The sequence below is a fragment of the Heterodontus francisci genome, chromosome 12 (assembly GCF_036365525.1).
Source record: "Heterodontus francisci isolate sHetFra1 chromosome 12, sHetFra1.hap1, whole genome shotgun sequence".
Lineage (NCBI taxonomy): Eukaryota > Metazoa > Chordata > Chondrichthyes > Heterodontiformes > Heterodontidae > Heterodontus > Heterodontus francisci.
Genome location: NC_090382.1, coordinates 100618659 through 100631971, shown reverse-complemented (window position 1 = coordinate 100631971; position 13313 = coordinate 100618659). Strand labels below are relative to the sequence as shown.

Below are 13313 nucleotides of genomic sequence, written 5' to 3'. Positions count from 1 at the left end.
GGAATTCTCTACTGCAGAAGGCAGTGGAGGCCAAATCATTAAATATATTCAAGAAGTAGATAGATATATTTCTTAATGCCAAAGGGATCAAGGGATATGGGGAAAAAGCAGGAACAGGGTACTGAATTAGACGATCAGCCATGATCTTTTTTGAACCGTGGAGCAGGCCCGAAGGTCTGAATAGCCTACTCCTGCTCCTATTTTCTATGCTTCTATGTTTCATCCAGAATGCACAGTAATCCCATTGTCCTGTAACCTTGAAACTTCTTTTTAATTAGGAAAACTGAACAAAGGGACAAGGTCGATAATGTAAGAAACCACCAAGATTGAAAACAAGAGGAAGTAAGTCAAGAAGTGGGATTTAGGTGACACCAAGTTGGAGCTAGGATAAGGCAAGACTAAGTGAGGAAGAGTTTCAATTTTGTGGTCCTAAGAAAAACAATGCGTTAATTACCTCTTTTTCCTCCAGCTCTTTCCGAAGTTGCTCTGCTCGATTCCGGCGCGCCTCTAGCTCACAATTTGACTCATCCAGTAGTCTCTCTTGCTCTTCAGCTTTGGCCAGAAGATCCACTCCTCCCACAATCACCTTCTTCTCTAGAGCTGACAATTTTTCCAACAAGGTCTGATGTTCCTGCCTTGAGAATTCCAGTGAATGGATCCCATTACACACTTTCATAAAACATTAAGATGTAAATTCTCTTCAATGAGTGGAAAAATATAAATCCTTAAGAATATCACAGTTTAACTATAAAGAAAACCATAGCAGTGTTGGACCATGGAGCAGTGGGGTGCAGGTTGACCTGTGATTTTGTACTTGTTAACTTTGGTCAATAAGTGCAAGCAATCCCCCACAAAGAGAGAGGGAGGGAGCAGATTGAGGATTACCAAGAAAAATGGCATTGGGACAAAATATCTTTAAAAAGGATCCTCAGAAAATAGCTTATGATAATCATATTCAGAATTTCTCATTAAGAAATGACAGCTAGCACAACCTACCATCACTAGCAGTAGAGTAACTTTTTTTAAATGAGCAAAAATATTGTTAATGAACACAGCTTTTATAATACACCTACAATATCTTCTTCGTGGTTTATGGGCACATCACAGTGTCTGTTTTATTGAACTCTGATACTAAGCTATTTTTGTTCTTCTAAGTGCATGCTAATGGGTTCAAAATGTAGTTTAATGTAAACTTGCACATTAAAAAGAGACAACTTAAAATAACACCTTGCTGCAGGTAACATATCTCTGTGGAGGAGTCAGTCTCATTAGTTCACAGTAGATTTACTACTCTACAGCACTTATGGCTATTGAGGTAATGTCCTAGTAATGGCCAATGTAGCTAATTAGAAAATAACTCAGCGATGATCCAGAAGATAGGGCTGGATTTTAAGAGCTGGCAAAAACAATGGCGGCCCGCATGTCACAGAGCCGCCGCTATCTCCCACTCAGCAGCTCATTTAAATAGTCAGGGCAACCTGCCACCCCCAATCACATGGAGGAGGCGGACTGCCTATGCCGGCAATGGAGCAGCTGCCTATGCCCAGGCACTGGCACCATTTTTAAAGGGCAGCCATCCCCAAGGAAAATTCAAATTTTTAAAGATACACCTTCCCCCTCCTCCCCCCCGCCCCCCGCCAAAATTTATCAAATAAAATTCTAAAGGCCTCTTTCCCACCCTTCCCCATAACAATGATATTAACTATTTGTCCTTTCTCCCCCAAAAACACTTACCTTTTAAATCTGATCTTCACCGCCCCCTAGACTGCACAAAGTTTAAAGTTTGCTCCTACCCACCATCCCCTATACCCATTATGTTTATTTGACCCTGGTTCCCCCCGCCTCATATTGAAAATCTTATCTCCTTCTCCCCCCCCCACCACAAGTATCACGCCTGCTTTCCCCAGATGTGCAATTGAAGGTGTGTGTGTGCCGGCCACCGTACTGTAGATCGCAACAAGCTCAGATGATTGAGGGTAAGTATATTTAAATGTATTCATTTTACTGATTTAAATATTGATAGTGAGGTCCCATCGCCCAGCGGCTGGGTGGGGGGAGGGGTTTGCTGCCATGGAGCCTTGCCGCCAATGGGAAGATCAGGCCAGTGCCTCCCAGCATCGGACTCCGTGGCAGGCCTCTGCCAGAATTATCTTCCGCCCCTCCCACCCTGCCACGGAGCCCGACGTGGGGGCCTGGTAAAATTCAGCCCATAATGTGTTGAGTAGCAAAATAACAGCAAAGGGGCATGATGAAAAATGGGAGCAGTACTACAATGGAAGAGGTTGAAGGGATAGACAGGGTCTAATTATTTGCAATTTCATTGGGGAGAAAACCCTAATCTTCCCATCACTGATATGTCAGCTACATCTAGTGGACATAACCAAGTATTGTATTTACACAAATACAACAACAGCAACAAAACTGATAGGAAGCCAACTATAACACACTCTATACTGAACCATAGCTTTATGAAATGTTCAAGGAAATTCTATTCTGTACTGACGTTCTCCCTAGACATGCAAGTAAAATTTGTCAACTGTGCTACTTAAAGTGCATTTTCAAGAAAAGCAATTCAAGATATGAACAATGTAATTATAAATTTGAGTAGCACTCAAGAAAACATCTTTATGCTGTGATGGAGTCTGAGTGAGCAGTTAACCTGTTAAATGTACTGCTAGGTGCACTGACTTTGGGATTCAAAGCTTGTATTTTATTCCTGGGACAGTCTTTCACTGGAAAAGGAACAGAAAGTTTCAGAGTTCTGGGGAAGACAACTGGTTGGGACCAATTAAAACAAACAGTCCTATGATCAGAGACCTGTGACTGGTGCTTAGGTTTCAGACTGCAGCGTGTGGAAGCAAAACAGCAAGGTGGTGTTTAAAAAGAGACAAGCTGCGATAACTGGAACCTGTTTTCTGGAACCTGGCCCTCTGCTAATGCAAGTTGCTACAACTGTTTTCGGTGACTTAAGACTTACTTAAGGCGACACTGGTGGAGCTACGTCATCAGGACTGTTGTGAGAGAAACCAGAGAAGTTCCGGAAGGGTGCGCAGTTTTGGTGGAGACAGTATCGGTGAGAGGTCTACCCAAAAGATTCGTGAGATCTATCTTTGTTGCATCTGATAATTAACCTGTAATCTTTGATATCAACCGTGATTCAACTGTTAGTTCATGTTTAATTTTTGTTCATCTTGTTTTCAGTGTTAAAGTAAAATTTATCGAAGTGAAATCTGGTCTGTTTTTCTTTTCTAAATTGGATCAGTCGCTGGATTGGATTTTTTTGGTTTGTGATCTCCATGGGGATCATAACAATGTAAATACATTGGAGATGGGTTTGGCGGCCAATTAGCGCTGCGGGGGTGGGAACAGAGCCAGGAAGGTTTAAACAGACCATGGCAACCACTACTGTGGCTGTCGTTTCATTGCTTCACCTTCAGCTTTGAAGAAACTACATTGTGAAAAAACTGGAATGTCTGAGGAGAGCCAGAAATCTGGAACCCAGGGCAGGGCAGCCCTTCGATTTTCTGATGTGGACCTTGAGGTCCTCCTGGAGGCCTTAAGGAAGAGAGGTGAGGTCCTTCTGGAGGCTGTAAGGGAGAGGGAGGTCCTCTACCCAGACGAGGGAGGTCCTCTACCCAGGCAGGAGGAGGCTACCCACTCAGACTAAGCAGGCCTGGATGGACATAACTGACAGTCAGAAGATGTGTGGTCTGCAGAAGGTGGATTCAATGTTGGAAGAGGTTCAATGACCTGATACAATCTGGCCAAGTGTGACCAACCACCAACCCTCAGATACCCAGCTGAGGAGCTTCAAGGCCATGCTGCTGCTGACCATGATAGAAGTGTGTGCCCAGACCATTTAATAACACCTCAGAATGACGCAGTGCCACAATGCTGCTGAGGACTTGCCAGCGCTGAAACATGTAGCTAATAAATAGGAGCAGCTGGCAATAGCCATAGAGGACAGCAATGCCTTATCACGCTCTCTTTTGTCCTTGCAGGAGAAATGGACTCATAATGCCCAGGAGAGGATTCAGACTGGTAGAGGGGTCCCTCACCTTCATGTGATCACAACCATAGAGGAGGGAACCATGGAAATAGCCCAGATCGTGGACAATGAGGATGTTGGCCATGACAAGATGGGCATCGGTGCTGGAGAGGCTACTGCTTTCCAATGCTAGTTCTCATGATCTCCTGTGTCACCCACAGGTGCAGATATCAAGGCAAGGCGATCATAGAGTCATAAAGAGATAGAGCACTGAAACAGGCCCTTCGGCCCACCGAGTCTGTACCAACCAACAACCAACCATTTATACTAATTCTACAATAATCCCATATTCCCTACCACATGGGCGGCACAGTGGCGCAGTGGTTAGCACCGCAGCCTCACAGCTCCAGGGACCCGGGTTCGATTCCGGGTACTGCCTGTGTGGAGTTTGCAAGTTCTCCCTGTGTCTGCGTGGGTTTTCTCCGGGTGCTCCGGTTTCCTCCCACAAGCCAAAAGACTTGCAGGTTGATAGGTAAATTGGCCATTATAAATTGTCACTAGTATAGGTAGGTGGTAGGGAAATATAGGGACAGGTGGGGATGTTTGGTAGGAATATGGGATTAGTGTAGGATTAGTATAAATGGGTGGTTGATGTTCGGCACAGACTCGGTGGGCCGAAGGGCCTGTTTCAGTGCTGTATCTCTAATCTAATCTAATCACATCCTCACCATTCTCCTACCACTCAACTACATTAGGGGCAATTTACATTGGCCAATTTACCTATCAACCTGCAGGTTTAGTTTAGTTTAGTTTAGTTTAGAGATACAGCACTGAAACAGGCCCTTCGGCCCACCGAGTCTGTGCCGACCATCAACCATCCATTTATACTAATCCTACACTAATCCCATATTCCTACCACATCCCCACCTGTCCCTATATTTGTCTTTGGCTGTAGGAGGAAACCGGAGCAACCGGTGGAAATCCACATGGTCACAGGGAGAACTTGCAAACTCCGCACAGGCAGTATCCAGAACCGAACACGGGTCGCTGGAGCAGTGAGGCTATGGTGCTAACCACTGCGCCACTGTGCAGCCCATCTACCTCACCATCACTGGGCCAAGAGCAGCAACAGCAGAGCTCTGAAGAAGCACCGTCACACCCTACTTGCGCACCATACACAAGCACAGATAGTCATTTCGGTGGGTCCCTCGCACACAGTTAGATAGGGTTGCAGTAGGTGAGGAGCACAGCACTAGAGTGTAGGAGAAGGTGCAGGAGGCAGAGGCAGTTGTGGGTATTTCCTCTCAGAGGAGGGAGGACAGACACAGCCCTGCTCAGCTGGGCACAGATGCAGGGCCTCAGGAGTCACTGGACAGGAGGTTCTATCTAGCAGTAGCAGATGTGCTCCCACATGTTCCCTGAGGCAGTGCAGAGAACGGAGGAGTCCTCCAACTCATGTGCGCCTCAATGGCCCAGGGCTTTGAGCAGATGAGCTCCTCCATTGAGACAGTGGCCAAATGGAGCAGCATTGAGTGCATGCAGGAACTGCACACTGACATATATGGGATGCATGCCACACTATGTAGCATGGATTAGTCAGTGGGACTGATGGCGCAGGGATGTCTGCACGAATGTCAAATGCGCCCCAGCTGGTGGTCCCCTCAAAGGGTGCCATTTTTATCTCAGGTCTTCTTGGCCCCTCTGACAGACCGAGCATCGCTGCAGTCGGGCCCAGTGACGGAGACTGCCCCTGCAATGATTCAGGTGCCCTCAAAGGCACCTCCACGACCAGGACGACTGCCATGTGCATCTCAGCCACAGGCGGAGACAAGTGAGCAGGCTGCCTCCACCTCCTCCAAGGCCACAAGGGGAGCACTAGGTAGAAGTGGCCGAGTGTGGAGGCCACCATGTCACACGGAGCAGGGTGATTACTGGGGCGTCTTCTTCTTTTAACTATGCGCTGCTTTTCTTTATGAGCACAATGAAAATATTGACACTTGAAGCCAGACATATGGCCTTCTATTTCTTAGTGGTGGTACATTAAAACAGGGATGAAGTGGTGAAAAAGAGCAAGGGTTAGTCAAAGGTGACAGTGAAACCTCTGGACAGATGCTTATCCCTCATTGGCAGTAAGAGTTCACATGTTCCAGGCTGCATCTATAATAGATGTGCTAGCACAGGCAGCTAAGAGTGAGTTCCATACCATGCCGGGGTCAGAGGGGCTCATTCAAAACATTCTGAATCAGATGATCCCTGACGGTGATGACATCCTGATGATTCCTTTGATCCCCACACTGGGCCCAGCCACCTCCCTGTGCAGCTAGGGCACCTCTGTGTTCTGCATCTCCCCCTCCTCTTCCACGTCCTGCTCCTTCTCTTCCTCCAGGGCTTTCCCATCCTGAAGGTGCACACCTCTCTGGAAGGCTATGCTATTGAGAGCACAGCAGACCACTACAATGAGTGAGACCCTTGCACTGTGTACTGAAGGGTGCCACCCCGACCAGTCCAGGCACTAGCTCCTCATCTTCAGAAGCCCAATGGCCGACTCAATGGTGGTTCTTGTGAATAGGTGGCTGTGGCTGAATCTCATCATGGATCCATCCATGGTGTTTGAGAATGGAATGAAGAACTGCAGCAAACTGAACTGGCAGAGGATGAAGGAGTCATGGAAGCTGCCAGGAAAGTGAGCGCACACATGAAGAAAGTTCTTGTTGTGGTCGTGTGGAAGTCCTTCCTGTTGAGAAATCAGACTGGCCAGTCACTGGGTGCCTTGATGGCCACATCGGTGCATTCGTTGATACCCTGCACCTGGGGAAATCCAGCGATGGTGGCAAAACCCACTGCTCACTGTGCCTGCAAGGCTTCATCTGTCTGGAATTAAATGTACTGTCCAGCTTTGGCAAATAGGGCATCAGTGACATGCCTGATGCGGTGGAGTGCAGTTGTTTGCAAGATGCCACTAAGGTCCGCAGCTGATCCTTGGAAGGAACCAGAAGCGAAGAGTTCAAGGCCAGTGACTTTAATAGCTACTGGCAGGGCATGGTGGCCAGTGCTGTGAGCAGTGAAGACTTTGGTGATGAAGGCACAGATGTCTGTGACCATCTGCCTTGAGAGTCGCAGTTTCCTGCGGTACTGGTTCTCAGTCATCTCACGGCAGCTGTGTCTTCACCAGTGAAGAGGGTATGGCCTCAGAGTCCTTCCTCTGCCCTCCTGATGCCCGGGGTTCTGCCCTTCCTGCAGAAGGTGTTGTTTATCACTACTGGACCTAAAATCTACGAGTCGTGCCCCCATTGCCAGCCTATGGCACCTGTTTCGCAATGGCCGAGTCCCCCTCTGCACTGTTCCCCCTTTCACGGGGCCCAGCTAATACCCTGGGAGAGGCAGAAGGCAGAACTGCTCCCCACTGTGTGTCTGCTTCCATTCAGCTCGTCTTCCCCATGCACCCCCGTGAAAATCACACGTCCTCAATGAATCTGGCAGAATCTCAGGACCACCCTCACCCTGTCCTGGTGAAACTTGCCAGTACCAGGAATGGCCTCTGGAAATCAGCACCCCAGTGGATGCCAGTATTTTGGTCCCCACCTGCCTCTGTTCCTGTAAACTTAATAAACCTAACTACAAGTTTAAAAATTACTGAAGAAACAGGTGCTGGGTACAACAGCATAGTGGTTATGTTACTGGGCTAGTAATCCAGAGACATGGACTAATAATCCAGAGACATGAGCTCAAAACAACAGGAATTTAAATTCAGTTAATTAAATAATTCTGGGACAAATGCAAATGGTGATCACGAAACTATCACACTGTCATTAAAAACCCATCTGGTTCACTTATGTGGACTAATGAAGGAAATCTGCTGTGTTTACCTGGTCTGGCCTATATTTGACATCAAACCCACAGCAATCTCTTAACTGCCCTTTGAAATGGCCCAGCAAGTCATTCAGTTGTATTAAACTGCTACAAAAAAAAACCAGACGGACCACCAGGCATCAACCCGTTCACCGGACTTGACAAAGCCATACCCAGCCCAGTCGACACTGCAAACTCCTCCTCACTAACATCTGGGGACTTGTACCAAAATTGGAAGAGCTGTCCCACAGACTATCAAGAAACAGCCTGACAAAGTCATGCTCACACAGAATTATACCTTTCAGCCAATATCCCAGACTTCTCCATCACCATCCCTGGGTATGTCCTGTCCCTCCAGCAGGACAGACCCACCAGAGGTTACAGCACAGTTGTATAGGAAAGGTGTGGCCCTGGGAGTCTTCAACATTGACTCCCATGAAGTCTCATGGAATCAGGCCAAACATGGGCAAGGGAACGTCCTGCTGATTACCTCCTAATGTCCTCCTTCAGCTGATAGTCAGTATTCCTCTAAGTTGAACACTTGGAAGAAGCACTGAGGGTAGTAAGGGTAGAGAATGTACTCTGGGTTGGGGACTTCAATGTCCGTTACCAAGAGTGGCTTGGAAGCACCACTACTGACCGAGCTGGCCGCATCCTAAAGGATAAAGCTGCCAGACTGGGCTTGCAACAGGTGATGTGAGAAACACGAGGGCAAAACCTGCTTTAACTCGTCCTCACCAATTTATCTGATGCATCTATCCATGATAGTTTTGGTAGGAGTGACCACCGCACAGTCCTTGTGGAGATGAAGGTCCATCTTCACACTGAAGAAACCTTCGATCAGCTGTGTGGTACTACAACTGTGATAAATGGGATAGATTCAGAACAGATCTAGTAACTCAAATACGGGTGCCCAGAAGGCACTAGGGGCCATCACCAGCAGAATTATACATCACCACAATCCATGATCTTATGGCCTGGCATATCCTTCACTATACCATTACCATAAAGCCGGGGGACCAACCGTGGTTCAATGAGGATTGTCTAAGAGCATCCCAGGAGCAGCATCAGGTGTACCGTCTTACAGCACAGAAGGCGGCCATTCATCCCATCGAGTCTGCGCCAGCTCTTTGAAAGAGCTATTTAATTAGTCCCACTCCCCTGTACTTTCCTCATAGGCCTGAAGATTTTACCTTTTCTAATTCCCCTGTGAACCTTAATATTGAATCCACTTTTTCCATCATGTGCAAAAACATTCATGCCCTCTTTGGTTCTTTTCCCAATTATCTTAAATCAGTACTCTCTGGTTACCAACCCTCCTGCCAGTGGAAACAGTTTCCTCCTATTTACTCTTAATTTTGAACACCTCTATTAAATCGGTCTGTAATCTTCTCTGCTCTAAAAAGAACAATTACAGCTTTTCAAGTGTTTGCACTTGCTGCTGTTCAATATTCAGTGTATTTACACCTAATCTGTACTAATGCTTTGTCTTTCAACACACCATTAACATATTGTTTGCCTTTGCTCTGTGACCTTTTGGTCAGCTATGTGGCCTTGTCCAATCTGCACCTTCTCCTTTGTTATCTCTTGCCCCACCCCCACCTCACTTGCTTATAATCTGTGACTTTTCTAATATTTGTCAGTTCCGAAGAAGGGTCACTGACCCGAAACGTTAACTCTACTTCTCTTTCCACAGATGACTGCCAGACCTGCTGAGTGATTCCAGCATTTCTTGTTTTTGTTACAGCTTTTCTAGTTTCTCCACGTAACTGAAGTTCCTCTCTCCTGGTATCATGCTGGTAAATCTCCTCTGCACCCTCTCCTAGGCCTTAACATCCTTCTTAAAGTATGGTTCCCAGAATTGGAGACAATACGCCAGCCTAACCAGCACTTTATAAAGGTTAGCCCAACTTTTGTACACTATGCCTCTATTTATAAAATCCAGGATCCAATATGGTTTTTCAACAGATTTATTAACTTATCAACAGGGCGGCACAGTGGTTAGCACCGTAGCCTCACAGCTCCAGCGACCCGGGTTCAATTCTGGGTACTGCCTGTGTGGAGTTTGCAAGTTCTCCCTGTGTCTGCGTGGGTTTTCTCCGGGTGCTCCGGTTTCCTCCCACAAGCCAAAAGACTTGCAGGTTGGTAGGTAAATTGGCCATTATAAATTGCACCTAGTATAGGTAGGTGGTAGGGAAATATAGGGACAGGTGGGGATGTGGTAGGAATATGGGATTAGTGTAGGATTAGTATAAATGAGTGGTGGATGGTCGGCACAGACTCGGTGGGCCGAAGGGCCTGTTTCAGTGCTGTATCTCTAAACTAAACTTATCCTTCTACCTTCAAAGATTTGTGTAGGTGAACCCCCAGATGTCTGTTATTGCATCCCTGTAAAATTATAACATTTAATTTATATTGCTTCTTCTCATTCTGCCTTACAAATTGCATCACTTCCCACTTGAAGTTTGTTATTGCCCTCTCCACTGCTTCTTACATTTCCAAGCTTTGTGTCATATGCTTGTGTCATTTGTGAAATTATGGCCTCTATACCCAAGTCCAGATCATTGATATACATCAAAAAGAGCAATTCCTAATACTAACCCTGGCAAACACTAAATCTGAAATAAATGCTGGAAATGCTCAGCAGGTCTGGCAGCATCTGTGGAGAAAGAGTTAACATTTCAGGTCAGTGACCTTTCATCAGAACTTGCCACGGCTTCTTTGCAAACCCATGACTTCTATCACTAGAAAGAGAAGGCAGCAGGTGCATAGGAACACCATTAAGTCCTAATAGCACACACAAGCCACTGAATGCAGATAACTTCAGATTGTGGACTCACTCCCTCTCTTTAAAACAATGTAATATCATGGCCCAGATTTTACAGTCAATGGCGAAGTGGCAGCGCTCGCCACTGACCTCAAAGAAAGCTGCCCACAAAGATCTAGCAGTCTCTGTGGCGTGGCTTTCACCTTTCCCGACATTAATTTGAATCTGGTGCCAAGTCAAGGGAATCTCCAGGCGTTCAGCAACTGTGATGTCATCAAGCAGGTTAGGCAGATAATGACATTGATGAATTCTCACAGACAGCATACCACAAAGTAAAATACACTGATTATCCTTCAATTTTAATTAAATTTCAAAGAGAGCAAATGAAGATTGGGACATACACCTTAGAAATGGAATTATCATAAACTTGAAAAGATTTTAAAAACTATGGAGTCACAATGAAAAAACTGACATTACATGAATATAATTTTCCAGATAGGAGAGATTGTACTATAGTAGCTATGACTTAGTATATCACTAAAAATCCAGTTGCAGCGAAAGCACAGCATAAAAGGTCTCCTCAGTTCAGTGATTTCTCAAGATTGCTGTCAGGTTCAACAGTACACTGTCTGTAGATGTGGTGAATCATTGATCGCAACATCTGGATTTTCACTTTTCACTACACAAGTGTGGCTGTTGTCAGTTTCATAGGGTAACAATGGAAAATGCTGACAGTTCTGCAGTCATTACAACTACAAAGTCCAGGTAATTATATGTTGAGCTGGATTTAATCATTAGTGATGAATGAATGGCAGTAGCCATTCGTTAGATTTTCATTTGCATATAGACTTTCTGCTGGCTTTTGTACAGCACGTTGCTGTCAGCCAAATATCTAAACAAAGCAGCACCCTTTATAGTGCATCTGGGATCTGTGTCAAGAGGGTAAGCAACTGTGTATCTTCTTAATCAATCAGATTGAAGAATCATTAATGAGCAATGCAGAGTCTGAACCAGGAAGTGTAAGTTACAACAGTGTCAAATCAGGTAGATAAAACAAAGTAGAAGGAAAAAGATACTGAAGCTGTGAGGCTGCGGTGCTATCCACTGCGCCACTGTGCCGCCCTAAACTGGAACAGTTCAAACTCAATTTGCTGCTGTTCAAAGATAATATTGCTATGTTCAGAAAAGAAAACACTGATCTGTTCAGTATTTTATCACCCATTCTTAAATACAGATATACATCCAGCACCTTTTAAAATAAGAGAGCTGATGGGAGTCTATCTACAAATGTACTCCATGTTCATAAAAGTAGCCAATTTGATTATGTAGTCACTTATAGTCTCACAGCTTAAGTTTAAAACTTGCAAATATTCATGCATTTTAAGGCCAGAGAGCTAGAAATTCTGTGCTTGCCAGTCTGTGATTTTCTGTTCATTAAAGTGAGTGGGTAGAAAATGGTGGTCTGACAAATGCAGAATCAAAATGCTGTGGATCACATCTACTTTTATTATTTTTCCCCCAATGAAAGTAAGCCCAATTCTCTTTCTTTTATTTTGAGGGAAGAACAGACTTACAATTATATATTTTACTAACTTTAATGGCTTGAATCTCAAAATCATTCATCAAACTTCTACATTCTTCAACTTACTGTGCTTTCAGCAGGTCTTTCTCTCTCTTCTCTAGTTCTGCTCTGGCTTTGTTCCTTTCTTCCTCCTCCATGTCAAGTTTAGCTTCAAGGACTTTCCTCTCTTCATCAATCTTTGCCTGCATTTCTGCCATCTTTTCAGGAGATACCTTCTTCCTTCCTTTAATGAAAAAAAAACTGTTTAATCGCATTGAGCAGATCACATATTTTCATTTTGTCAGTCGAGTGGCCTGGATTAGCACACCTGTAATATAACTGAGCATAATTTAAAGCAATGCTAACAACTTCATTTTGTTTCAAAATGAACACCAAATTTCAGTCATGGATTTTCCATGATAGGAGAGAGCTATCTACTGCTTATTTTTCTAACTGGATATTCTGGGCTGACAAGGAAAGGTTGGAGTAGGTGGGCAAGAGGCCAGCTGGGAACTCATGGAGCAGCTGTGTCATGTCAAGTTAGAATTGCTTGGCTGTCTGAGGAGCACACATGGTAGGGTCAGGTAATACCAAGGAGCAGTCTTTGATTAAAGAAAGACATTTAATGTGAATGAGTTGGAATAGCTCACTGCAGGGCACCAATACCAAGAGAGGCTAGAGCAACAGTAAGAAGAAAATGCCAGTGTAAGAACACAAGCTCCAGAAAGGAACAAACTCAAGCCTCAGATTCCCAAGAGTGGGTACACCACTAGTCAAAAAAAAGGATGAATTTCCAATACGTCAGGAACAATCTTCTCAGCATGTTTAAACATCTTTTGGGAATTATTTCAAGTTGTTTTATGCAATATGATCGAAATTCTATTTTTAAAAGGTATATGTGGCTGGCAAGCTGAGGAAATAACACAGCTGTTCCAGGAAATCAGAAAAAAAAAGGAATTTAGTTTTACAGTTTTCAACGAGTAGCTTTTCTCCTGTAGTGGAATGAATCAGCATTATTAACTGAACAGACAGACAGTATTTGTGCTAATCAAGTATAAACAAACTGACATGCATTTTGGATATGCAAGATTTGAAGCCAATGGATATTTTTCCTATTAATTACAGATGCACCAAGTGCAAGACTTTCA

The 13313-nt window shown here is 44.8% G+C and overlaps 1 protein-coding gene across 3 annotated transcripts in view; it reads right to left on the bottom strand.

The window, feature by feature from the left end:
• Nucleotides 1-13313, bottom strand: part of kif3a (kinesin family member 3A) — a 97310-nt gene that overhangs the window by 24234 nt on the left and 59763 nt on the right. For all 3 annotated transcript variants that reach the window (XM_068043935.1, XM_068043933.1, XM_068043934.1), the window contains exons 10-11: nt 12253-12409; nt 455-635 (exon numbers count right to left, since the gene is read on the bottom strand). In XM_068043935.1, coding sequence (XP_067900036.1) covers nt 455-635; nt 12253-12409 — 338 coding nt within the window. The remainder of the gene's footprint in view (nt 1-454; nt 636-12252; nt 12410-13313) is intronic.